Here is a 27,188-nt window from a genome sequence, read left to right as displayed (position 1 = left end):
GGCCCCGGGTCCCGCGCGGAGCGGGCGGGGGCGGGGCGTCGGGCCAGCTGAGCGCTCGGCTCCGACCGCGCCAGTTTGAATGAAAGCTCCGCAAGATGGCGGCGGCCGGTGCTGAGGCGCGGAGAGGTGAGGCTGGAGCGCGGGCTCCCGAGGCCACGCGGACGACGACGTGGCGGGACGCGCGACACCCCGACCCCTGCACGCGTGCAGCCGGCAACCTGGCCACGCCGCGCGGCCCGGCGCACGCCGGCGGCCGAGCTGCCCCGGCGCCGGCTCGCGGTCCTGGGGGCCGGGCTGCGGTCCGGCTCCTTTGTGGCGGCCCGAGGGGGGCGTGTGCGCGCTCGGGCTTTTAAAAGCAAAGCGGGAAATGACGCGTGCGGCGCGGCTGCTACTGCGACCTCCGCATCCCCGGCGGAGACGTGCGGGGCCGGAGGGCGCGTGCCGAAAGCGGGCTCCGCGCCCGGTGCGGGAGCCTCGCAGGCGGCCTGTGGCTCCCGGCAACTTCCCGAGCACCTTGAACTTGCGTGTTGCTGGCGGCGGCGGCGGCGCACCACCCGCGCCCGTGCGTGCGTGCGCTCCCGACGCGCGCTCTTTGAATGCCTGGGAACACCACGCGTTCGCTCTGCGCGCTGGAGGTGTCCCGAGCTGGACGCCCAGACCCCGGCTTCATTGTCCCTCATCCCGCAGCTACTGCCTTTGAGAATGGGAGTGTGAATTCGTGCAAGCATTTCCTCTGCCTTGAAACTGTCTGGCCAACGAAATCTTTTTTTTTTTTTCTTTCTTTTTCTCTCCACTGTGTTACAGCTCTCCACTGTTTTACAGGCTGTCGGATTTTTTTAAACCAGGTGTTTGCACTTTTTCCTCTTCATAGTTTTCAGTTCTCAAAATAGAACATTTTGTCGAGGGTTGTGTTTCAGACTCTCACATGCATGTGAAAATCTGAAAACAGCAAAGACAGTGGATACATAACCTGTAGGAATCTTCTTACAAGTGGCCAGCATAATGACATTAATTTTACACAAACTCCTCAAGGTTTTTAAGTGGGAGAGATATACGGAGTTATTTCTTCAGTACTCCTAAATCTCTACTTACACTCCAGCAATTTTTTTTTTTTTTAACAAAAATACTTTGCCTTTTTTGTTAGAATTTTAAGTTCTTTGTAGTGACTAGAGTGGTGGAAATGACTGGTTAGTAGTCTGGTAATGAAGTCTCTTGTTGAGTATGAGGAAAGGATGCTGGGAAATTAGAGCAGCTGTGTTTTCTCTTACTTGCAAATTACCTCAAAACAAAAAATTTATTGCCATTTCCTTGGAGAATTACTCAGTAAAGGTTGAGTTAAAGATAAACTGTGTTTGGTAACCCCAATTTTCAGCAGCCTTCTCTAGTTTTTTTCCACTGAATCTGATACCTAGAATGATTGAGACCTCACTAAAGCTATGTAGTTGAGTGGATGGCCCACAAAGGCTAAAACAGAGAACTCTTGACCCATCTAGTGTTTACCATGACCAAAGCCATAAAACCAAGTTCATTGCATTTTTATAAACATCAGTTGGTGTAATTTATATTCAGTATACAGTTTCTGGCTTCGATAAGATTATTAGTATATCTGATTTTCAAGTTTGGGTTATGAATTACTGAATGTTTTGTAACTCGGCTTAAAAATGTAGAAAATAAGTATTGCAAAGCTCACTGTACTTCATTTTAAAATGATAATTCTTGGATTTATGCATCTTGATGATAAGTATGGGGGAAATCAGTGGAGTTAAAATTTTATGCACTTATTCCAAAATTGGAAAAGTAGGACACCGGTTTGTAATTACAGAACTGTATTTCAGTTAGCTTTAATTCTTGTTATTCATTTAAGATAAATGAAAAAGTGACTTCTTAACAAATCTGACACTTTATTTTAGATATGTTTTCTAGTCATATATCCTAGCGATCTGTTTAAGATAGTAATCATATTCTGTGTGCAATATAATGGAAAAGTCAAAAAATTACCCCCTTTTGTCCTGTGCATTTTTATGTAATATTAAAACCACTTAAATACGAAACACCTTGTTCAAGTGGCTTAGTAGAATTTAACCAATGTCAGCAAAACATAGGATAGTAATCTGAGAAAATCCAAGAAAGCCAGTTTACTAAAATCGTTGTTGCTTGTTCTTGAACACATATATATGTATTTATTTATTTATTTATTGGTGATATGGAGTTTTAGACTATAAAATTGTCAGCTAAAAGGTTTTTATTTTTTTTTCTTCTTGTTTTAACTGAGTAGCTGTTTCACTAGTAAAGAGTTCTATTTTCTTATTGTAGCCTGGTGTGTGCCTTGCCTAGTTTCACTTGATACTCTTCAGGAATTATGTAGAAAAGAAAAACTCACATGTAAATCGATTGGAATCACCAAAAGGAATCTAAACAATTATGAGGTGGAATACTTGTGTGACTACAAGGTAGTAAAGGTAAGGCAAATATCTAGCCCCGTAAAAGAGACCTGTTCACACTTCAGTGTTTCATATTTTTGTAACAGAAAGAGCCTTGAAAACAAGCAAAGCTCTGCTTAATGTTTGAAAGACTAAGCTATAGAGTTGTATGTCTGGTTTTCTTGCCAAATCCCATTGTGGATTCTGAAGCATAAAGTGTTCCTGCATACAGATACTTAAAGCACTGAATCATCCTACAGCCATCTCTAGATGATCTCTGTGTGGATTACCGGAGCAAATGTTTGCTCTCAGATTGGCTTCTCCTGTCATTCATTTTGCCCCTGTATCATGTTTCCCCATAATCGCCTGAAATGACCTTGAGTTTCAAACAACTTTAGATTATTAAATGTCTTCAAGAAGCATCACCATCTGTATTTCCTGCCATGGTGTTCAGTTCTAGATAGTAGGAGATTCTGTGATGTAATAGAGTGGTCTTATTTCAGTCATTTCAAGCCATAGCTTAGTAACTTACAACTCAGCAAACTAGCTGTTGTGAGCTTCCCTTCATTCCTGTTAAAAATGAGATGTTCTTCTAAGAAGCTTTTTAATCTAAACCTTGTATTTTTCAGTAATTCCCTTACCTTAAGCCTCCCTCTGAAGAACTCTGGTCATTAGTCTCACTTCTCAGATAAGTGAATTAGGAATCCTGCTTTTAATTCTTTAGTTTTTTTCATTTTCTGTGCTGAATCACTCATGAAATCCAATTTTTCCTTGAAATGTCCCTTCTCATTTGTCCCCTCTCAGTCAAGCCTTTTTACCAACACTCATAGTGTCCTTCCATTTATAAAATTAAAGGCCTAGTTATATGCCATCTTCATTTACAAGCTTAGGACTAGGCAGTCTAGCTAAGAATATCATATAATCGTGAATATTGGCTCCATTAAAACATACTGCTAAGCTGTGCTTGGTGGCATTACCCTGTGAACCTAGGCAGGAAAATGACAATTTCAAGGCCAGCCTGGGCATTGTAGTGAGACCTTGTCTTAACATTTATAAAAGCAAAAAGGAGCTGAGAGAGTTTGCTTAGGATGAGTAAGGTACTATAAAACAGCAAACCCAACATGCATCTGTTCACATACTGCTGTGTTTGTCAGGTTTTCATCGACTGCTTTGTGAATTCATGTCAGTGGTTTTCTCAGTGTTCATTACTGTTTTGGATCACTTTCTCTATCCCTTTTTCATATTCAGCTCAAGATCTTCTACCCCAATAAGCATGCTTTTAAGTCTGAAATTTGAATTTACTTTCCCTCCAGTTATCTATATTGTTAGTCTTTCAATTTTCTTTTTTAATTCCTGTACATCTTCCTAGGATTTTGCCTAAATCTATGGTGTCTTTTTGTATAGTTTTAGGTTGTGTTTAAGAGACTAGAGAGGTGGCTCAGTGGTTAAGGTGCTTACGTGCAAAGCCTGATGACCCATGTTTGATTCCCCAGAATCGAGGTAAAGCTAGATGCACAAAGTGGCACATGTGTCTGGAATTTGTTTTCAGCAGTTGGAGGCCCTAGCATGCCCATTCATTCTTTCTTTCTTTATTTCTCTCTCTCTCTATTTCTCTTCTTGCAAATAAATAAACTTAAATAAAATAAAGTAATGGGCTATTTAAATTGTGTTTATTTTTTGAGACAGGGTCTCGCTGGTTGGTTCCAAATTGGCCTTCATCTCAGGATCGTCCTGCCTGGTACTTGGATTATTGGCATACACTGCATTGCCCATCTTGTTGTTTTTTAATAGTCAACTCTTTTTTCACTCATTTATTTCAGTCAGTAAATATATTCAGATATTTCTAAACCTTTAGAAATCTTCCCTTGAACCATTCAGGCATCTATTTTCTGTATTTTTCTTCTACTTCATGACCTCTTAATTTTTAAAAGCTTTATTGAGGGGCTAGATAGATAGATAGGGGCTTGCCCCCAAAGCCTAAGGACCCAGGTTCAATTCCCCAGTACCCACGTAAGCCAGATACACAAGGTAGCACATGTATCTGCAGTTCGTTTGCTGTAACTAGAAGACTTGGCACACCCATTCTGTCTCTCTCAAATAAATAAATTTTAAGAGCTTTACTGAGGTATAATTTACCTAAGAATGTACTTTAAATCGTAGTGTACCCAAGTTAATTTTAGAAATAGTTTCATTACTGTAAGAATCACAACACCCCTTAGACGTAACAAAGTCTTGGTTACTCTCTTACCTATTATCCTTAAGCAACTGCTAACTCTGATTTCTTTCTCTATAGATTTTGTCTCTCTGGGCAGGCCTTGAACTTGAGATCGTCCACCTAAGAAGTTGGGATTATACACATGTAGTATTAGGCCCAGCTCTACAATAATGTTTTAAAGTTCAACCATATTGGAATACATCAATATTTCTTTTCTTTTTATTAACAAATAATATTCCATTGTATAGCTACATCACATTTGTCACATGGTGGATATTTGGGTGTGGTGAAACATTTCCGTATGAGGACTGTTGTAAATAGTGCTGCTTTGAATGTTCATATAAGTTTCTATGTGAACTCAAGTATGCATTCTCTTGAGTGGTATTGCTGATTCATATGCCATTTTCCTTTTAACCATTTTGGGAACTGCTAGGTTTTTCTAGATTTCTCCCCATTTTACTTTCTTTCCAGCAAGGTATGAGAGTTTAGTTTCTACATATATTGACCAATACTTGCTCTTTTTTTTTCTGAACCTGTTTTATTATAGCCATATTAGTGCATGTAGGGTGTATCTCATTGTGGTTTTGATTTGTATTTCTCCGGTCAGTGCATCATTCATCATGTTATTACTGATATTTGAATCTTCTGTGGTGAACTGATCCTTTGCTCATTTTTTAAAGTCAGGTTGCCTTTTTTATTATTGAATTATATAGTTTATATCTTATGCATACAAGTCCCTTGTCAGTTATATAATTTGCATAATATGTCTTCCCTCCTGTGGGGTTTGTTTTCATTTTCCATTACTTTTTAAATCATTATCTTCCAATTTGAATGATCTTCTCATGGCACATTTGAAGACCTCAAATCTTACTGTCCTACTTTGGCATATTTGACACTGTTGTCCCTTTTTCCACATGAAATGCTCTTGTCTATGGAGACACTATGTTCAGATTCTAGCTCTTGAGATGTTAGTTTTGTGATTTCAGCACTTAGCCTCAGTCCTTTTAGTTTCTTTATCTGTGAAATTAGTGTGTGTGTCTTGCAGGATACAATTAGCATTAACTAAATTAATAGAGGATGCTTATAATAGAAATGATATTTGGTAATTATACTCTTATCAGTGTTTACTGTTATTACTACCTTTTGTCTCCACTCAATTTTTCCCCATTGTTTTTATGTTCTTCTGGAATCTTTTTTTTTTCCCCCCCGAGGTAGGGTCTCACTCTGGCCCAGGCTGACCTGGAATTCACTATGTAGTCTCAGGGTGGCCTTGAACTCTTGGCGATCCTCCTACCTCTGCCTCCCGAGTGCTGGGATTAAAGGAGCGCACCATCATACCTGGTTCTGGAATCTTTTTATCCATCCTTCCTCTAATATGTAAATAGGCTGCAACGCTCTGTCCTTGAGTCCCTTCTCGCTTTGCAGTTACTCTCCAGGTTACCTCTTACCCAAGTTACTGCTTCAGTCTTTTTGCGCCATGATTCCAAATCGTTCTGAAACCTTGACCTCTTCCTGGGTTTAATTTCAAACTGGATACCCTATAGATAACGTGAGTTCAACATAGTCATCATCGTGCCTGTTTAACATAGGAATATGTTAAATCTGCATCCTGTGCTAATGGCTTCTAGCTTCGTTAACAGAAGAGTATTACTTCCAGATCTTTAACCTTAATTTCATGCATTAATCTTCCTAACCTCCCTCTCTTCTTTCTCCTCTCCCTGCCTTCCTTTCTTTCCTTCCTTTCTCTACATCAGAATGTTATCTCTAACTCTATTTGTTTCCTCCTGCTTATTCCTTTTATACCTTTACAAAAAAATTAGTTACCTAGGACTCTGAACTCACATTGAAAGTGTTATTAAGATGCATTTTTAGGGGCTGGAGAGATGGCTTAGCAGTTAAGTGCTTGCCTGTGAAGCCTAAGGACCCTGGTTCGAGGCTAGATGCACAAGGAGGCGCATGTGTCTGGAGTTTGTTTGCAGTGGCTGGAGTCTTTGTTGTACCCATTCTCTCTCTCTCTCTCTCTCTCTCTCTCTCTCTCTCTCTCTGTGTGTGTGTGTGTGTGTGTGTGTGTCACTCTCAAGTAAATAAGTAAAAATAAACAAAAAAAATTTTAAAAAGATTCATTTTTAGAGGTGGAGGGATGGTTCAGCAGTTAAAGACACTTGCTTGCAAAACCTGATGTCCTGGGTTCAAATCCCCAGCACATATGTAAAGCCAGATGCATAAAGTGGAGCATGCATCTGGAGTTATTTTACAGTGGCAGGAGGCCCTGGCATGCCTATATTCTACCTCTTTCTGTCTCAAATAAATAAATATTTTTGAAAAAAGTTTCATTTTTATACAGAATTTTGAATGTTGCAGTTAAGTTTCTTTCTTTTTTTTTTTTTTTTTTTTTTTGATTTTCAAGGTAGAGTCTCACTCTAGCTTAGGCTGACCTAGAATTCATTATGTAATCTCAGGGTGGCCACAAACTCACAATGATCCTCCTACCTCTGCCTCCCAAGGGCTGGGATTAAAGATGTGCATCACCACACCTGGCTTAGGTAGTTTCTTGCAGTGTAGTTTCTTTTACATCAGTCCATCTTTTTAAAAAAATATATTGTATTTATTTATTTGAGAGAGAGAAAGAAGCAGAGAAAGAGAGAAAGGGCACGCCAAGGCCTCCAGCCACTGCAAATGAACTCCAGGTGCAAGGCCCCCCCACTTGTGCAGCTGGCTTATGTGGGTCCTGGAGAAATGAACCCAGGTCCTTTGGCTTTGCAGACAAGTACTTCAACTGCTAAGCCATCTCTCCAGCCCAGTCCAACTTTTTTTTGATGTGTGTGTGCGCTGTGTGTGGTACGTATTGAGTACGTGTGTGCAAGTGGAAGGCAGTTCTACATCAAGTGTCTTCCTCAGTTGCGTCTTATTCATTGAGACAGAGTCTCTCACTGAACCTGGAGCCCTGTCCCCACTGAGCCATCTCCCCAGCCCTTTCCATAAGTCAGCGCTTAACACAGTCCTTTTCTCTTTCTCTCCTTCTTTCATATACTAGAGTAATGGTAAAAGCTTTTGATTTCCTCTGTGGTCCCCTTAGTACCATATTGCACGGTGCCATTATAATTTCTTAAATGCCCTGATTGCATTGTGGACTTGTTTAGACCTTATTATCATATTTCTCTGCTGTCTACCTGTCTAATCTGACACAAATATTTGTGGATTTGCTTAAGATTTACGATTTACTATGTACCTAGTATGAGTCAGGCATCATTTTATCCATTGGAAATATAACTTAAAAACATACATTATAGCTGGGCATGGTGGTGCATGCTTGTAAGACCAGCTACCAGGGAGGCTGAGACAGGAGGATCATAAATTTGAAGATTGTTTGGGCTACATAGTGAGTTGAACCGAGGTCCTTTGGCTTTGCAGGCAAATGCCTTAACTGCTAAGCTATCTCTCCAGCCCCAAAGTACAAATTTTTGTCCTGGCTTTTTTTTTTCAAGGTAGAGTCTCACTGTAGCCCAGGCTGACCTGGAATTCACTATGTATTCTCAGGATGGCCTTGAACTCGTGATCCTCCTATCTCTGTCTCCCGAGTGCTGGGATGTGCACCACTATGCCCAGCTGTCCTGACTTTTTTTTTTTGGTGTTTCGAGGTAGGGTCTCACTCTAGCCCTGACCTGGAATTCACTATGGAGTCTCAGGGTGGCCTTGAACTCACGGCAATCCTCCTACCTCTGCCTCCCAAGTGCCACCATGCCTGGCTGTCCTAACTTTTAAAAATATTTTATTTATTTGAGAGACAGAATGAACAGGTGTACCAGGGCCTCCAACCTGTACAAACGAACTCTAGATGTATGTATCACCTTGTGCATCTGGCTTATGTGGGTCCTGGGGAATCAAACTAGTCCTTTGGCTTTGCAGGGAAGTGAACCAGTAACCAGTAAACCATCTCTCCAGCCCTGTGCAGACATTTTGCTCCTAATTCTTTTTTTTTTTTTTTTTTTTTTTCGAGGTAGGATCTCACTCTAGCCCAGGCTGACCTGGAATTCACTATGTCGTCTCAGGGTGGTCTTGAACTCACAGTGATCCTCCTACCTCTGCCTCCAGAGTACTGGGATTATAGGCATACACCACCACGCCTGACTTGCTCCTAATTCTTACTACAAGCAGTCGTCAGTGCCCTGCCACTGCCTAGAGGCTGAACTTCCTTGAAATGTTCTTTACTAGAATAGTTTAAACTCAACCTTCACAAAGTTTCAGGACATGGAAAAAATGTAGCCCTCTGATCCATTTCCTAATTGAAGCTTTGTTCTCCCCTGAAATTGTATGAGCCTGGTTTTCGCTGTCCTCATTGTGGTGCACGTGTGTGTGCTTGTGAAGGCTAGAAGTCAATGTTTGGTGTCTTTCTCAGTCTCTCTCTACCACACTTTTTTTCAAATATTTTTATTTATTTACTTGCAAGGAGAGATACGAGAGAGAGAGAATGCACACAACAGGGCCTCTAACCATTGCAAATGAACTCCAAATGCATGTGCCACTTTGTGCATCTGGTTTACATGAACGTTATGGAATCGAACCTGGGTCATTAGACTTTGCAAGCAAGCACCTTAACTGCTAAGCCATCTCTCCAGGCCCTTCACCATATTTTGTTATTTTTTAAATAATTTTTTGTTCATTTTTTATTTATTTATTTGAGAGTGACAGACACAGGGAGAAAGACAGATAGAGGGAGAGAGAGAGGATGGGCGCGCCAGGGCTTCCAGCCACTGCAAACGAACTCCAGACGCATGCACCCCCTTGTGCATCTGGCTAACGTGGGACCTGGGGAACCGAGCCTCAAACCGGGGTCCTTAGGCTTCATAGGCAAGTGCTTAACTGCTCAGCCATCTCTCCAGCCCTGTTATTTTTTAATATTACTTATTATTTGAGAGAGGGAAAGTGTGTAAGGAAGAGGCAGAGAGAGAGAGAGAGAGAATGGGTATGCCAAGGCCTCTAGCCACTGCAAATGAACTCCGGATGCATGTACCACCATGTGCTTCTGGCTTACATAGGTACTGGGGAATGAAATCTGGGTCCTTAGGCTTCACAGGCAAGTGCCTTAACAGCTAAGCTGTCTGTCTTTCCATTTCCCACTACCATTTTTTTTTTTTTTTTGAGGTAGGGTTTCACTCTAGCTCAGGCTGTCCTGGAATTAACTATGTAATCTCAGGGTGGCCTCGAACTCGTGGTGATTCTCCAACCTCTGCCTCCTGAGTGCTGGGATTCAAGGTGTGTGCCACCATGCCCGGCTTCCTGCCACCATATTTTTTGAGAGAGTATCTCACTAAATATGGAGCACACCAATTGAGCTAGTCTATCTACCCACAAGCTGTAGGGCTCCTGTCTTTGCCTCTGCAGCACTGGTATTATGGGCTTACGTCACCATACATAGCTTTTGAAAACATGAGTGATAGGAATACAAATTCATTTGCTTACCATCCCCCAGCCCTGGCATTCTGGTCTTGTGAACTACCAGACTTCCTGTTAAGCCCTGCTTAAAGCATTCAAGGCTTTCTTTATCTCCATTTCCGACTCTCCTAAATTCCCTCTGCCAACTGGTTGCAAAGTTGATGAATCACATAGTCAGGCTTAATCATAGCAACAACCCAATCCTGGTACAAATATCTATGCTAAATACTTCTGCATATTAGAGGAAGAATTGTTTTGACTTACGGTTTTAGAGGATTTAGTCCACGGTTGCTTGGTTTTATGTCCTTTGGAGGAACATGGGGCAGAGAAGATTCACAATTTCTGGCAGACTAGAATCAGAAAGCACCTTTAAAGGAATGTCTCTACTGATCTTCCTCTACTGAGCCTCCACCTCCTAAAGTTTCTCCCCAAATAGTACTTGTACGCTGGGAACAGCGCTCAGTTCCTGAGCCTGTGAGAGATGTAGTCAAAGCATAACAAGTGAAAACTCCAGTTTCTTTAATGTGTATCAGGCACCATGTCAGTCACTGGGAATGTAAAGATTACTAAGAAGCTTGCTCCTAAGAATGGCTAACAAGTCAGTGATCTGCCGCAGGAAGTACTGTGGCAAACATCACAAGGTCTGTATGAGCGGAACAGAGGACAGGTTACAGACAGCTGCTCAATAGTAGTATCTATGATACTATGATCTATGTGGGGTCTGAAATGGCAAGTACAATTCATTATGGCAGGAAGTGGGAGCCCGAAAGAATGGGATGAGATCTTTCGACCATCTTAAGACAATGGCGACTCAGTTGAAAGTTTCCTAGAAGTGAGACACATCATTTGTAATTCATAATTCTTTTCCTTTATTGTAAATAAAGTGGATTGGGAATGGCACATGCATGACTATATGCTCTGAAAGGTGGTGGTGACCTATGCAAGAAAGGATGGTGTGAAAAGCATTTCACTAGTGATGAAGGAAAAGTAGGTGACAATTTAAACAGCCGATGGGGTGGTGGGGATCTGCAGTAAAAGAGCCTTGTCTGGGAAACTGTTGGTTTCTGGTTTGGGCACAATTGGAGCAGATCATAGTTTTGTTTACCAGGATCCAAGAATACAGGAAAAGGAACTGTGTTAGATTTGGGGGAAACCCTGAGTATACTTTTTTAGTAGAAAGTTGGTATGTGGCTTTAAATCAAGAGTGGGATCTAATTAGAACAGATCTTAGTGATCGTCAGAAAGGTAGTAATTGCACTCTTGAGAGTAGATAAGGCTTCCTGTTCATGAAGTCAACAGATGCTTGCTGCCTGTCTACCACGCCCTGTGGTAGCAACTAGGAATCATGAAGGACATGGGGATTGAGTCCCTTCACCCATCATATGGAGATTTGCTTGTAGTGACATGAGAAGTACTAGAACATAGTGTTCAGTCCATGTGCAGAGTCCTTAGTTATTGTTAGGAGAGTGCTAATGTAATGGAAAATCTAACCCTGGAGACACTACACAGATATCACTGAAGAATTAATGTTTAAACTTAGCCCCAAAGAGTGAAAAGATAAATGGTGGTAGGTCTTAATGCTTCAGACACTCTTCAAGGAATAGAAAATGAGTAGAATATTCAAGGACTAGAAAATGAGTAAAACATAGTTCCCAGAGGGCATGAGATGAGGCTGGAAGGATGAGCAGGGTCTAGAAAGCACAGCTCCTTCTATGCCAAAGAATTTGAAGCTTCATCTTGAGGACAGGGTACTTTAACGAAGTGGAGTGGCATGATGAGAGAAATGTGAACTCTCATGGTTTTATCCTGAATGGATACATTGGTAAGAGGATATTGCAGTAGTCTAAGCAAAACAAATGTAAAAACAAGGAATAGGTGGTGAGTCCTGAGGAACAGTAAGGCTTGCTTAAGGAAAAACTGTCAGTGAGGCAAATAAAAACTTAACCAGCTGGGTATGGTGGCGCACACCTGTAATCCCAGCCCTTGGGAGGCAGAAGTAGTAGGATTGCCATGAGTTCGAGGCCACCCTGAGACAACATAATGAATTCCAGGTCAGCCTGAGCTAGAGTGAGACCCTACCTCAAAAAAACAAAAGCAAACAAACAAAACAACAACAACAAAATACTTACCCAGAAAAATAGCATAAGATATGGGAGAAAGAGTATATAAACAAAAGAGAGTATGGATGATGGCTTAGTGGGTACATTTTGTACAGTTGTGAAGACCTAGGTTCAAATTCCTAGAACCCTATAAAGCCTGATGCAGTGATACAAGCATCTGTAACCCCAGCTGTCCCGCAACAAGATAGGAGGCAGAAACAGGAGGATCTCCTAAGGCTTGCAGGCCAGCTAGCCTGGTGTATGTGGCGGTGAAACAGTAGGAAGCCCTTCTCAAACAAGGTGGAAGGTGAGGGATGACACTCGGGCTTGCCCTCTGACTTGTGCATGCATGCTGTGGCATGCGCACACACAGATAGGTAGGTAGGTAGGTAGATGGGCAGGCAGGCAGAAGAGGTACTAAACCATGCATTAAAGAGCTGTCAACAGTCCACTGAAGTTAGCAGGTGAAGGGTTACTGATACCCTGTGAGTAGGTTCTGTGGCATAAATAGAAGAGTCAAAAGAATGAATTAAGATAGAGGCATAAGAAAGTAGAGTCAAATATATTGATATTTCTTCAAAGTTTCCTAATTTTGAAGAAGAGAGAACACAAAGCAGGGTATAATGATGTTTATAGTTTTTAATATGTCTTTACAGTTTTGAGTTGTACATTCATGTTTTTAATTGTTTTTCAATGTTATCAAAGGCCATTACTGAAATATTTCTGGTGACCAGTCTGTTACTTATAATATCTTTTAGTACTTATAAGAGCATTGTTTTATATCCAAGGAGGTTTAGTTTTATGTTGCTTTAAAAAGCAGACATGGAAATGCATCTGTAATGAAAATGAAAGCCTGGGGATGAGGAGCAAAGGTTACATGCTACTGAAATGAAGAAGGTAGTTCATACATACCCTGAGCATGCATAGGGAAGAAAGTCTGAAGGAACCAGGTTGGGAAATGGAACACTGCCATCTAGCAGAACAAAGCGCTCCTCCTACTACGAAGTCACTTCAGGGTCTACTTGAACTTAAAGGATATATATTAGTCTTTTCTCAGGGCTGTGAAATTTTTCTGCAGCAGTGTCTTGCCAGGTCACCCTTTCATACAGAATCCTTTTTTGAAAAATATTTTATTTATTTATACTTAGAGAGAGAATGGTCATGCCAGGGCCTCCATACACTGCAAACAAACTCCAGACACCTTTGCTACCTTGTGCATCTGGCTTACGTGGGTCCTGGGGAATCGAACCTGGGTCCTTAGGCTTTGCAGACAAGTACCCTAACTGCTAAGCCATCTCTCCAGCTCCCAGAATCACTTCTGATAAAACTATTGGTACTGGACCGTAGAGATAGCTTAGTGGTTAAGTCACTTGCCTGTGAAGCCTAAGGACCCAAGTTCGACTCCCCAGATCCCATGTAAGCCAGATGCACATGATGGTGCATGCTCCTAGAGTTTGTTTACAATGACTAGAGGCCCTACTGTGCCCATTCTTTCTCTCTCTGTAATAAATAAAATTTAAAAACAATGCTTACATACTTTATAATGAAGGACAATGACCCCATGCACATTGGTGGGATTTCTTCCTTAGTAAATTTCTTAAAGTGTTAATGTATCTCTGAATTTCTAGAATCACTATGTATTGGTGGCACAATCTAACAATAGATTAATATCCCTAAAGGACTAATTACATCTGAGGAACTAGATTAACAGAAATCATTAAACTACAATGCACAACTTAGAGATTGTAAAGCAGAGCTCTTAGGAAAGATTTTCCCATGGTTGCATGGGTCACTTTTTTTCAGTGTAGGATCTAACCCAGGACTCACAGCTCCTTGCCTGTCAGTTACTGGCATGGAATCCTGTGACTTTCTAACTAGAAAGTAGTTTTCAACTGTGGCACATAGTGCTGCTGCTGTTTTGAAATCATATTGAGGCTGCCAGTAATATTGAATATGATTATCTCAAGGTTGGCAGAAAGCACAACTAATGGAAATATAGAACATTTTCTTGTCATTTCATACACTGAAAGCTTTGGTATTTGCTACCATGTGTAGGCTATAGACAGTTCCTCTTGACAACACAGTTGTGAATTGATCATCTCCAGTATAACTGCTTATATTTCAGTTGTGTGGGTGTGTGTGTGCACACGTTCCACAGCACACATGTGGAAATTGGGACTTTTATTTATTTATTAGAGAGAGAGAGAGAAAATGGGCTTACCAGGGCCTTCAGCTGCTACACATGAACTTCAGATACATGAACCACTTGTGCATCTGGCTTACATGGGCCCTTTGGCTTTGCAGGCAACCACCTTAACCTCTAAGCCACCTCCCCAGCCCAACTTTTGGGTTTTTGAGGCAGGGTTAGAGTCTTTCTCTCGCTCTCTTTCTCACTTCCTCCATCCCTCTACCTCATCCCCTCCTCACATGCACAAGTGCGTGCGTGGAGGAGGTGTTACTTGCTGTTCTTGTTGACTGCTGCACATGCGGCGGGCGTCCAGGCCATTCTCCTGTCTCTGTCATCTGTCTTGCCATCAACCTGCTGCAATTACACAGCCCGTGGCTTTGGCTTTTTCTTGGGATCTGGGCATTGAACTCAGGTACACAGGCTTGAGCAGCGTTTTATCCACTGAGCCACTGAGCCATCTCCCAACAGCTTCTTTTAAAAATATATACAGTGTTGATTTTTATATTACATACGTTCTGTTCATTACATTTTTGTTTCACATTCAGAAACAGTCAGATTTTAAGGCAGTTAGAATAAAATTCAATCCCTTTTCATAAACTGCTTATAGGTCAAATTAGAAGTGGGAACATAAGGAAGCTGACTGTGATCAGCTCTTGGACAAGAGAGGCAGAAAGGACTTCAATAATGAGGTGACCCTTGAGCTGTTTTGAAAGACGTGTACATTTCTCTATATGAGCAGATGTCTGAGACTGAAAGAAGTTTTCTTGGCAAATGAGAGAGGCTATTCTAGTTAGGGAGAGCTTTGTAAGCAAAGCAGCAGGGAGTACAAAATAGTCTTGCGTGTTCATGTACCAGTAGTAGCTCAGTATGGCTGGAAGGTAGTAAATAAATGAGTTTGAGCCAGCAAGACATTAGGAACCAAGTTTTTTTTAATGACATAGTTTTATTTTGTTGTGTTTTGTAATGTAGCCTTTTTTTAAAAATGTGAGTGTGTTTCCTCATACTGACCAACTTTTTGGAGACAGAGTCCCATTGGCCTAGAGCTCACCAAGTAAACTAGATTGGCAGGTTTGTGAGCCATAAGAATCTTCCTGCCTCTGCCTCCACAGCACTGAGATACGCACATGCCGTCATGCACAGCTTTTTTATGTGGGTTCTTGGAATCATCAAATGAAGTCCTCATTGCTTGCAAAGCAAGCACTTTACTCCCTGAGATATACCCCCAACCCTTGAGCTTTATTTTTGTTACATTGCCTAGGTTAGTTTTGAACTCTTGAGTTCACATGATCCTCCCACCTTAGCCTCTAGAGTATTTGAGACTACAAATGTGAACCATCACCCTGATAAAGAAAAGTAGGGTTCATTTGTGTCGCAAGGCAAGCATTCTCCCACCAAGCCCAAGCCACACCTCTATCCCAGCAGTGCATTTAAGGATGGCTTTGTTGCAATAGCAAGTTTGAACTGTTCAGGAGAACTAATAACAGTTTGCAAGCAAGAAAACAACAGAATAACTGATTCTGTGGACAGTTTGTGTAAGTCAGCCTTGTCCTTTAGTCCAGGAGGATGAACGGCAGTGCTGTTAGTTTGGGAGGATAGTGTGATAGTCCAGATGAGAGCTGTGTTAGTAGAGGTGGATGGGGACACGTCTGTCTCTAAAGAAACTTGGCACTGGACTGAATTAGGGAGGAGGAATTAAGACTGTCCTTCTGTTTTTTAGCTTCTGGGCAGGTAGATCGGCAAGATTCACCTTGATTCGTAATGCAGAAAGAATCAGTTGTGGAAACACAATAGTGAATTCCATGAGGATACATTGCTCTAAAAATGGGTTGGCATCAAGTAGGCTACTCGTGGCAATGCAAGCTTTGGTAAACAGCAGCAAATAATTGTTAAAGCCACTGGAGTGGTTAGGTTACCCAGGAAGCATCTAGAGCAGGAGTTCTTAGCCTGGAATTCAGCTGTCCTGAGATTAACCAACGTGCTATGAGATGGTATTGTTTTGGAAAGCTCCATGAATTTTCTCAGATCCTCAGAAAGGATAAATACTTGTTCAGTGTGAAAGGGGGCAAAGGCAGTCTTGAACATCTTATGTTAGGTGAGGGACAAAAGAGGCTATCTCAGTAAACAAAGTAGAGAGGAATAAGCATAAAGAGAAATCATTAAATGAGAGTACTGTGTAAATAAATCGTTGTACTAATATCATAATAGATGAGTTAAGATACTATCAGTTGGATAGAGGCTTCTTCCATGAAAACAGATGTCTGCTACAAGCAGTCCCAAACTGTCTTTATCTGACTGAAGGGGAAAATTGTTAGGGTTTAGATAATAGTGCTAAAATAAGCTCGCCTATAGATGTGTAAGCATCCTTTGGCCCAATTTATGCCTCAAAAGCCAGACATCATTTGTAGGTGATACTTAGTTTTGGGGCTCGAGTCATAACTAGGTGACAGAATGCTTGCAGGGTATGTACAAGGCCCTGAGCTTGATTCCAGCACTGTGGGGGAAACAAAATTAAAAGATCTTAATACAACTGTCATGCACGTCCTTACTTTATAATAAAAATATACTAGTATTTTTAGAGAAAAGATTTACTCCAACTATTTTTTCCAAAACTATGAATTTAAAATAATTAAAAGACAACAGATGCATTTTAATCATGTCTATATTTCAGAAACATTTTCTGAGCTTAGTTTGTTTTGGGGCATGTGGGTATATGTCAGTTACTTATTCCAAGATGGAGAAGTTGTTAAGATTTCACTTCAGAATGCTTCTGTGCACACTTTAACAAGAAGTTTACGGACACAGTATGCTTGACTTTTGGGGTGCTGGAGGAACGTTAGTTACCGGGTTCTAAAGAGAAGATTCCAGATACCAGGATGGCCAGTAGAAATGAATGAAAAATCAAAATAGTTGATTTTTGGTATTTTTCATGCATAATTCAGTTATGGGTGTGTCTAAATGAGGTAACCATTCACTAGAATGTTACAGTCCAGTAGATTATGATATGAAAGCTGGACATCATGGCACATGCCTTTAATCCCAGCACACTGGAGGCTGAGGTAGGATCACTGTGAGTTCAAGGCCTGTCAGGGGCTACAGGGTGAGTTCCAGTTTAGCCTGAACTAGAGTGAGACCGCCTCAACAGGGAGGGAGGGAAGGAGGGAGGGAGAGAGGGAGGGAGAATGAAGGAAGGGAGGGGGGAAGGAGGAAGGGAGAGACAGGGGGGAAGGGAGGGAGGAAGGAAGGGAAAGAGAGGGAGGGAGGAAGGAAGGAAGGGAGGGGGGAAGGAGGAAGGGAGAGACAGGGGGGAAGGGAGGGAGGAAGGAAGGGAAAGAGAGGGAGGGAGGAAGGAAGGAAGGGAGAGGGAGTGGGCAGAAATTAAGGAAGGGAGAGGGGGGAGGGAGGGAGAGAGAATGAGGAAGATAAAGTAGGTGTTTCTTTAAATTTTCTTAATACTACATTAAAAAATTTGCTTTCAAAACAAAGTAATAATTACTTCAAAATAATAATTTCTTCAATAATATGTTGAATCTATTACATGCAAAAGCTTATTTCAACGTGTAGTCAGTATTTTTTTTTTTTTTTGGTTATGATAGTTTGGTTCTTTGTACTTACGTCTTTGAAACGCAGTATGTATTATGCTTCAAGTGTGTCTCAATTGAGACTAATTATAGTTCAGATTCTCCATAGCTAAATGTAGTTAGCAGTGACTGTATTGAACAGTGAATCTTTAGAGCATCTAAGTTCTAAGGATGTGTGCTCAGGAAATTGAGGAATGAATACAAGTTCCCTTGGATACAGTGGACAGTATTAAATTATGGAACTTTATTTATGCTGGCCACATGATCCACTAATCTAGTATTGATTGTTGCCTTCGAGACTATTTAATTCTAGAATTGAGGCAAATACTTTTTTTGTTTAATCTAATTACTGTTCAGTAGAATATTCATACATTTCAGTGCCTTTAGTTTTCTTTGGATAAGATTCTTGAGCCTAGTCAAGTATGTTATGCCACATCTAAATCTGTATTTTATGTAATAAAAAATTTTGTGCATATGGTTTATACCTCACTGTTTAAAACTTGTGATTCAGCTGGGTGTAGTACACACGCCTTTAATCCCAGCACTCGGGAGGCAGAGGCAGGAGGATCACTTGAGCTGAAGGCACCCGGCGACTACACAGTGAGTTCCAGGTCAGCCTGAGCTAGAGTGAGACCCTACCTCGAAAAACTCAGAAAACCAAAAAACAAACAAACCAACCTGTGATTCTACATATTCTGAATTATTTTAAAAAAAGATATGGCTTACTCTTTAAAATATTTATTTTATGTACAGACTGTCATTATCTGATTTGTATTTTCTTTTATATTTTAAGGATATGGAATATTATCTTGTAAAATGGAAAGGATGGCCAGATTCTACAAATACTTGGGAGCCTTTGAAAAATCTTAAGTGTCCATTACTGCTTCAGCAATTCTCTAATGACAAACATAGCTACTTATCTCAGGTAAAGAAAGGCAAAACAATGATTCCAAAAAACAATGTCAAGAAAGCTTTGCAACCTGCTGTTGCTGAGTACATTGTGAAAAAAGCTAAGCAAAGAATTGCTCTGAAGAGATGGCAAGATGACCTCAACAGAAGAAAAAATCATAAGGGGATGATATTTGTTGAAAACACTGTGGACTTGGAGGGCCCCCCTTCAGACTTCTACTACGTCAATGCGTACAAGCCAGCTCCGGGGATCAGCTTAGACAACGAAGCCACCTTTGGGTGTTCGTGCACAGACTGCTTCTTGGAGAAGTGCTGTCCTGCTGAGGCTGGAGTCGTTATGGCTTATAATAAGAACCAGCAAATCAGGATCCAGCCTGGCACTCCCGTCTACGAGTGCAACTCAAGGTGCCGGTGCGGGCCTGACTGTCCCAACAGGATTGTACAGAAAGGCACACAGTATTCACTGTGCATTTTTCGAACTAGCAATGGCTGTGGCTGGGGTGTAAAAACCCTTGTGAAGATTAAAAAAATGAGTTTTGTCATGGAATATGTTGGAGAGGTATATAAATTTATCTCACAAACAGTAATGTATACATAAAGTTGACACTTTGGAGAAGTGACTTTTGATTTCATTAACATGTTGATATTGTTTGCAGGTATATAGAAATTCAATTTTAGGTTTTAGGAGACCAGTTTACTGGCATAGTTAGAAACAAGGTTTTTATAAGCAAAATGCAAATATAAGTGTGTCAGCTTTCAACAAATACTCGTAGTCATTGAGCAGAGCACATACAGATTTTTTAATGGGACAATAATTTTCACACAAAGTCCTAAAAAGAAAATCAGACTTACGTTGATTTTGAGACTTTGAAGTTACAATTTACTTCATTTATTTGGCCCAATATGGAAATTTTATTTACGATTTTGTATCCACATGAAAGATGTTAAGTAAAACAGTGCTTTATGAGTAATGTAAAATAAAAACATTTTGTATCTAGAAGAAAAACTCTTTTATCTGTAATTCAGCCACTTTACATGACAGACCATTTCTAGATTACCACTATTAGCACATTTATTTTGATACATAGCATATATGTAAATATTAAAGTAATATTTGCCATGGGCCACATATCCTGCTAAGCACCTTACTGTATGTATTAATACTCACTAATCCTCAACTAAATTATTACAGTGAAGAAACTGAGGCACCTGCCCAAGCTCACATAGCAGTTAAGAAGAGCCAGGATTCAAAGCTCCAAAATAAGTGCTGTTCATCACCTCCCGAATGGAACGACGGGCCACGCTCTGGGCGGGGAGATGAAGCATGTGGTCGTATTCTGGACTAGCCTTGGGGTAGGGGGGACACATGCAAATGCGCGTGCACACACACGTCAGTGCAGGCATGCACATGCAACTTCACATGTGGAGTTTAGAGGACAACTTTTGGATTGGTCCTCGCCCATCTATCTCATTTGAGACAGGGTTTCTCACTCTGGATTCTTGTTCTGTTTTGCTGGGCTTGCCTGGCGCTTCCAGGAAATGCTTCTGTTTCTGCCTCCCATCTTGCCTTTAGTATCATAATGCTGGGATTACAGAAGCACACCATGACTTCTAGCTTTTTAAGTGAGGTCTGTAGGACAAATTCAGGTATTGCAGTTTAAGCAGTGAGCATGTTATCCACTGAACCATCTCTACAACCCAGTTAAAATTTTGAAATAAAATGAAATCCTGTTTTGATCCTTATATTTTTAGGTAATGTCAGATTATAATAAATTGCTGTGTTTTGTCACCAGATTTTACACAGTCACATTTCTGATTTTGGCTTGTTTAATGTGGCAGCCAAATTAGGGTGATAATGTGAATCATGTTAGATACTTGGTTTCTTGAGCTGAGCCTACAGTTATTTCCTCTATATGTGTATGGTATGCGTTTACATGTGTATAGGCCAGAGGTTGATGCTGAGTGTCTTCCTCTCTCACTCACTGAGGCACGGTCTCTCATTTGAACCCAGAGCTCGCCGTGGTATCTTGTCTAGCTAGCCAGTTTGTCCTGGGAATCCCATTTCTACCTTGAAAACATTGGAATTGCAAGAGTGCTACCATGCCTGCCTGGTGTTTGTTTGGGTACTGGAGCCCCAAATTCAGGTCCTCATACTTGAGTGGCAAGAACTCTGCCCATTGAGCCACCTCCCGACTCCTGTAGTTCTTAAAGCGAACTGTGGATATTTTCCGTGTGGTGATGTGGAAGGAACCCAGTGCACACTAGGCAAGTGCTCTACCACCGAGTTACACCCCTAGCTCCTAGGTGATGATTGAGAGCTGAAAATTTCCTGAGTATTATACAAAAAAGCGCTTCTCAGTGCATTTGATTACAAATTTAACAAATGCTCTCCATTTGATAATATACACATATTATAGGAAAACTGTGCCTTTAGGGCACATTTACAATCTATGTACTTCTAAGTATAGTCCTTAACATTCAGTTCTACCCTATAGAGAGCTTTGAATTGCTGCTGCTGCTTTTTTTTTTTTTTTTTTTTTAGGATCTTGCTCTAGCTCAGGCTGACTTGAAATTCACTATGAATTTTCAGGCTGGCCTTGAACTCACAGCAGTCCTCAAAGGCTGGGCTTACAGATGTGTACTACCACACCTGGCTATATAATTTTTTTTATTTTGAGATAGAGAGAAAGGCAGAGAGAGGAAGAGAATGGGCACACCAGGGCCTCCAGCTACTGCAAACGAACTCCAGATGCATGTGCCACCTTGTGTGCATCTGGCTTATGTGGTTCCTGAGGAATTGAACCAAGGTCCTTTGGCTTTGCAGGCAAACGCCTTAACCGCTAAGCCATCTCTCCAGCCATGTATAGCTTTTTTGAACAGTGTGATTATAATGAAAGTAGTGCAGTGTTTCAATTTGACTCAAATTTTAAGTCATTTTTTCTGCCCTATTTTTCCTCCATTTTTCACTCTTTCTTTCTCTAGTTCTTAGTTTGGGTGAACATTTGCTTTGATGACACTTGAATTTTCAAATATGTATAGGCATGAATGCATTAATAGACTTATGAGAAACTTTCTTTGGCTTAGTAGTAAGTAGATAGTATTCTATGGTTTTTCTGGGCAATGATCACAGCTACTAGGGATGCTGAAGTAAAACATGCATTTGAACACATAGGTAGGCAACAGCCTGGACAACATAGTGAGACCCAGTCTCCCAGCCTCCCCCTGAGAAAACACTAGTATTTTTGTTTTGTTTTGTTTTGTTTTCTCTTTTTAGGTAATCACAAGTGAAGAAGCTGAAAGGCGAGGGCAGTTGTATGACAACAGAGGAATCACTTACCTCTTTGATCTGGACTATGAATCTGATGAGTTCACAGTGGATGCTGCTCGATACGGAAACGTGTCTCATTTTGTGAATCATAGTGTAAGGAATACTTAAAACTAAGACAGAACCGTTCAATTTACTGTTCTTTTAATCATTTTTCCATAATTATCTTTGCATGTCTTTCAAAGTAATTGAATATAATGGCCCCTTTTGTTGTGTCATGGTATTCTGTTAGTAGGAAAATAAACACTGAAGTGCCTAGTATGTTTTAACCTTTATGTTTGAAAGAGCTTGAAGAGATCTATAATCTTGACTCTAAAAATCTAATACTTTTTACAAGCTATTTTTTATGTGTGCTAAGGATGAACAGAATAACTCAGTACAGAGTTCTTTTTTTCTTTCTCTCTTTCCTTCCTTCCATCTGTCCTTTCTTATTTTGTTTGTTTTTTCAAGGTAGGGTCTCGCTGTAGCCCAGGCTGACCTGGAATTCGCTATGTAGTCTCAGATGGCCTGGAACTTACTCAGTTCCATCCTTCTATTTCTGGCTCCCTAGTACTGGGATGAAAGGTGTGCACCACCACACCTGGCCAGAGTTCTTTATTTTTAAGTATATTGATCCTGATTTTTGTTGTTGTTGTTCTTAAGAGCTTTACTGGTATGAACCTATCACATGTTGGTTATATTTCCATTGGATTACACTCATATCCTCCTTATAAAAACTATTTCTTAGAAGTGAGAAGTTAATAATCACCAGATTTAAGTAAGCCCAGTGAAGTTGATAATATGTCTACTTTATTCATAACATACAGTGCATAATCAGAACAGTATGTCTCAGGGAGTTAAGTCACATCACTGACCGGAAGGGGATTTGGCTATGTTAAAATGTCTGGTGAGTTGCTTGCCAAGAAATGAGTGTGTGAGTAGCAATGAAATATGAAAGATGTTCTGACTCCCTTCTTAGTTTTCTGCTTATTTAAGTACTGTTTTAAGGATTAAATACTAAATTTGGGGGGCTTAGGGGATGGCTCAGCAGTTAAAAGTACTTGCTTGCAAAGCTTGATATAGTTGTCTGTAATCCAAGGAATTGGTTCCAGTCCCCTCCCCTCTTCTTACCACTGCAGATACGAAAATCCTTGATACTAACTCCCTTGTATAAAACTGTGACATGCATAACTTGCATATCCTCTCTCTAGATCATCTTTATATTACTTATACCTAATACAACATAGGGAAAAGGTTAAGAGGAATCAGTCTGGACATGTTCACATGTAGGTTTGTTTTTTTTTTCTCTCTAAATATTTTTAATTAATTGAAACTGTAGTTGGTTGAATCTACAAATATAAAAGCCCGTTCCTGAAGGCCAGCTCACTCCCTGGTGCATACATTCTGTTCAGGAACAGTTAAGCACTTAATATAGTTTCTTGGTGTGATTCACTGAGTTCTCCAAAGGTTGAACAATTCCAAATAAAAGGATAAGCAGTGAAACTGCAGTGCTGGTTTGACTTTAAAATAGTTACAACTCTTATATGCCCCACTGAATAGCTACAGATAAAATATCCATGATGGACATGAAACTTGGGTTAAAATTCTCAAAAAAAAAAAAAAATGAGACTAGATAAGTAAGACTGGCATATATGTTAATAGTAGTTGAAGCTACATAGTGGACACTTCCAACTTATTGGATTATTTGGGGTATTTTTTTGTATTGTGAAAATTTTTTATAAGTGAAAACTATTTTTTAATATACATGCCACAGGGAAGAGGCTTAATGTTCAGTACAACTTACAAAATGATGACTCTGGGAAATTTAAGGGGTGCTTTTATACCACCTTTACTTAAATGGATTTTAATGTTCCTTCTTAGTGTGACCCAAATCTTCAAGTGTTTAATGTTTTCATCGATAACCTCGATACTCGTCTTCCCAGAATAGCATTATTTTCCACGAGAACCATAAAAGCTGGAGAAGAGCTGACTTTTGATTATCAAATGAAAGGTATGATTTTCAAGTACAATTTCCTTGGTGTTAGTTCCAACATTATCACTTAAAGTAGGAAAAGATGTTTGACCATCTGAACCAAACTAACGTTAAAGATGAAAAAGAGCCTGTGGATATGAGAGGGACTTCTGTGGTCTCTGCCCTCTCTGGGGGTAAGCATAGTTAGTGGTTGCTGGTGAAGGAGGCATCATTCTTTTCTGTGGCATGACCACTGGTAAGTGGTGGGAGGAAGTGGGACTGGGGGGATAAAGGAGGGTAATGTGGGATGCATGTGATGAAAATGCAGTATACATGTATGTGTGTGTGTGTGTATGAGAAAATGCCAAAATAATAGATGAAAGAAATTTAAGGTTGCCATATTTTGTCATCTGACAACTACAGCTGGAACCAAGGACTGCCTTACTTATGGTGACAAATCGTCTTTTCTAAATCATGTTACATCCGTCTTTCAGAACTTCCAGTTTGGAAGCTGATTTATTACAACAACTAAGTAGCATACTGCTAATAAAAATTATGAGCCTATAGATTTTGAACTTTCACTAACCATTCATATTATGGTTTAAGTCATATGAACATGCTCCATTCCCCCTTTAATCTTTTTAAACATTTAATTCTATTAGCTTTATTGTGACTATGAATATTTTCTCCTTCCAAGAATGCTGTGCTTCCCATGTTAATACGAGACCTCCCTTTGTGCACTCTTCTATATGAGGAGAATGATTGCATATTGGAATTTCTCAGTAACTTCAGCAGGTCAGATGATCCTCAATTTTTTTTAAGGCGGAGACTTATTCTTGCCCAGCCTGACCTTGAACTCAATCCTCCTTCCTCAGCCTCCCAAGTACTAGAATTACAGGCATGAGACACCATATGTTTTACCACTTATTAGTCTATACCATCCTTTCGAAACAAATGAATTATCTCAGAATATTCACATAAGTACAAAGGGATTTCCTTAGGCATTCACTTATTCCTATGGTTTAAGTGAGGATGTACCCTTGCTAGCTATTTTGAGACTAATAGAAATATTTAAATTCATTCTAAATTAATTTAACTCTTTCTCCTATGTTTTTCTGTATATTCAGGTTCTGGTGAGTTATCTTCAGATTCTGTTGATCCCAGCCCTGCCAAAAAGAGGGTGAGAACTGAATGCAAATGTGGAGCAGTGACTTGCAGAGGTTACCTCAACTGAATTTTCAGGAATTGGAATCGATGATAAATGTGGGATTTCCCCTATCCCTCCAATGATAACAGTGTAAAAGCATTTGGGACTCTTTCATAGTATGAAGACCTATACCTATGTTGATTTACAGTTAATGACTCAAGACATTTGCCAAATACCTTATGCTGCTTCTGGTGAGGCTACACCATCACGTGACACTTTTTTTGAAGTGCATGTATTTGATAATTAGATACCAAATGCAGAAGACAAACTACTTACAAATCAGCACATGCTTAGGTAAATCTGAATAGACAGTTGCTCCTGTTAGAGTTTGAACAGTGTTAAAATGAGGGGGTAATGGTTGCTGATGGGAAACAGCTCACCTTGATTCAAAGAAACTTAATTCATCTTGGGCAAATGTACAAGTTCTATTTTTGTTACTATATTGTTGTTCCTGTTTAATACTGTTCTTGTATTTGAGGCAAATATGTGATACTGAATTTTTACTCTATTTTCTACTTTTACATTAAAAGATTCACATTTTAATGATATATTTTAGGTACAAAATTAAGTGTAAAAATTTAATTTCAGCTTGAACTCATATTTTGAGGCAATCTATACCATTTTGGAGGTCATATGTCTAAGCCTGTAGTTCATAAAGATTTTTTAAACCTATAGAAAAAAAAACCCTTAAAAAAAACTATGAAAGTCCTCAATAGCTGGCCATTATTCATCTGAGAAAGGACAGGGCAGTGATTGTAGGGCTTTTTAAAGTGTCAGGGAAGGTATATTGAGCACTTTAAGGGTGCAACTTAGCATGAATTAGTAGAGCCATGTTGAATTCTCTCAGTGGAACAAGATGTCTGATGTAATGTACACTAACTAACAGTGCTATCTCAATTTTAGGCAGCTTTAACATTTCCTTTCCATCAAACTTATTTTTGTATTTCCTGCAGGCCCTTGAAAAGTAATCTATATTTGAAAAGATACTTGTTATACAGAAGACTTTTTTTGATGTGGTAACACTAAACTTGGCCAGAGTGTATGCCTGAATTGAGAACATTCATTGGTTGTCTTATAAAGACTGACATAGATTTCCCCCTGTGTAGTAAAACCTAAATCAAGGTAAAATAGTTTTCTTTCTGGTTCTGGAAGCTCTAGTTGTGTTCCGCATGAAAATTAAAGCAAATCAGTGTTGCTTCCGTGTCCTGATTACGTTCCACCCAAGCTCATTGCTCTGTGCTTAATTAGACCTATAAGAAAGTTAAGCAAACATGAACTGAATGCAAGAGCTCAGCACCTCATACGTCTTGATACCTAACTCTTATTTTGCTAAAAGCGAGCCCATTATGTTATATTGCTGTCACACAACTTGTTCTTTCTCAGAGTAGGGTAAACTGGATGCATGTTTGGAGCCCCATAGTATGTCTGTTAACCAGAATTTGCAGAATGTGCCAAGATAAATATATGTATAAATTTTTTCATGGCATTCCTTGTGTTTTCTTTGAGAAATTGACAAAGCATCACAAATTTACAGGTTCACCACGCATTCTCACAGGATTAAAGATGTAATTTTAAAAAGCAATATTAAGCCAGGCGTGGTGGCGCACGCCTTTAATCCCAGCACTCGGGAGGCAGAGGTGGGAGGATCACTGTGAGTTCAAAGCCACCCTGGAGCTACAGAGTTCCAGGTCAGCCTACCTCAAAAAACAAAAAACAAAAAAAAAGCAATATTAAGCTGGTCATGTATTTGACTTCATTTACCATCCAGGTTTCTGAAAAATGTCAAAGTTAGGGGCAAAGGGGAAAAAACTGTTTAGTAAACTTGTCCCTATTAGAAGAAATTTAATGGGCCCCAGTGGTTTT

The 27,188-nt window shown here is 40.2% G+C and overlaps 1 protein-coding gene across 2 annotated transcripts; it reads left to right on the top strand.

The window, feature by feature from the left end:
- Positions 1–26,803, top strand: Suv39h2 (SUV39H2 histone lysine methyltransferase). Of its 2 annotated transcripts, none has more exons than XM_045134977.1 (5): positions 1–126; positions 18,727–19,401; positions 22,117–22,263; positions 24,028–24,157; positions 25,246–26,803. In XM_045134977.1, exons 2-5 carry the CDS (start codon positions 18,730–18,732, stop codon positions 25,350–25,352), a joined length of 1,056 nt encoding a protein of 351 aa, XP_044990912.1. In that variant the 5' UTR covers positions 1–126; positions 18,727–18,729; the 3' UTR covers positions 25,353–26,803. The 2 variants fall into 2 exon arrangements, with proteins under 2 accessions (XP_044990912.1, XP_004662421.1); XM_004662364.2 differs by lacking the exon at positions 1–126 and adding an exon at positions 2,358–2,459.
- The last annotated feature ends 385 nt before the right edge of the window (positions 26,804–27,188 follow it).

This window comes from Jaculus jaculus, chromosome 15 (genome assembly GCF_020740685.1).
Source record: "Jaculus jaculus isolate mJacJac1 chromosome 15, mJacJac1.mat.Y.cur, whole genome shotgun sequence".
NCBI classification, from domain to species: domain Eukaryota; kingdom Metazoa; phylum Chordata; class Mammalia; order Rodentia; family Dipodidae; genus Jaculus; species Jaculus jaculus.
The sequence above is the reverse complement of the archived record's forward strand: the minus strand, read 5'-3'. Positions and strand labels throughout refer to the sequence as shown.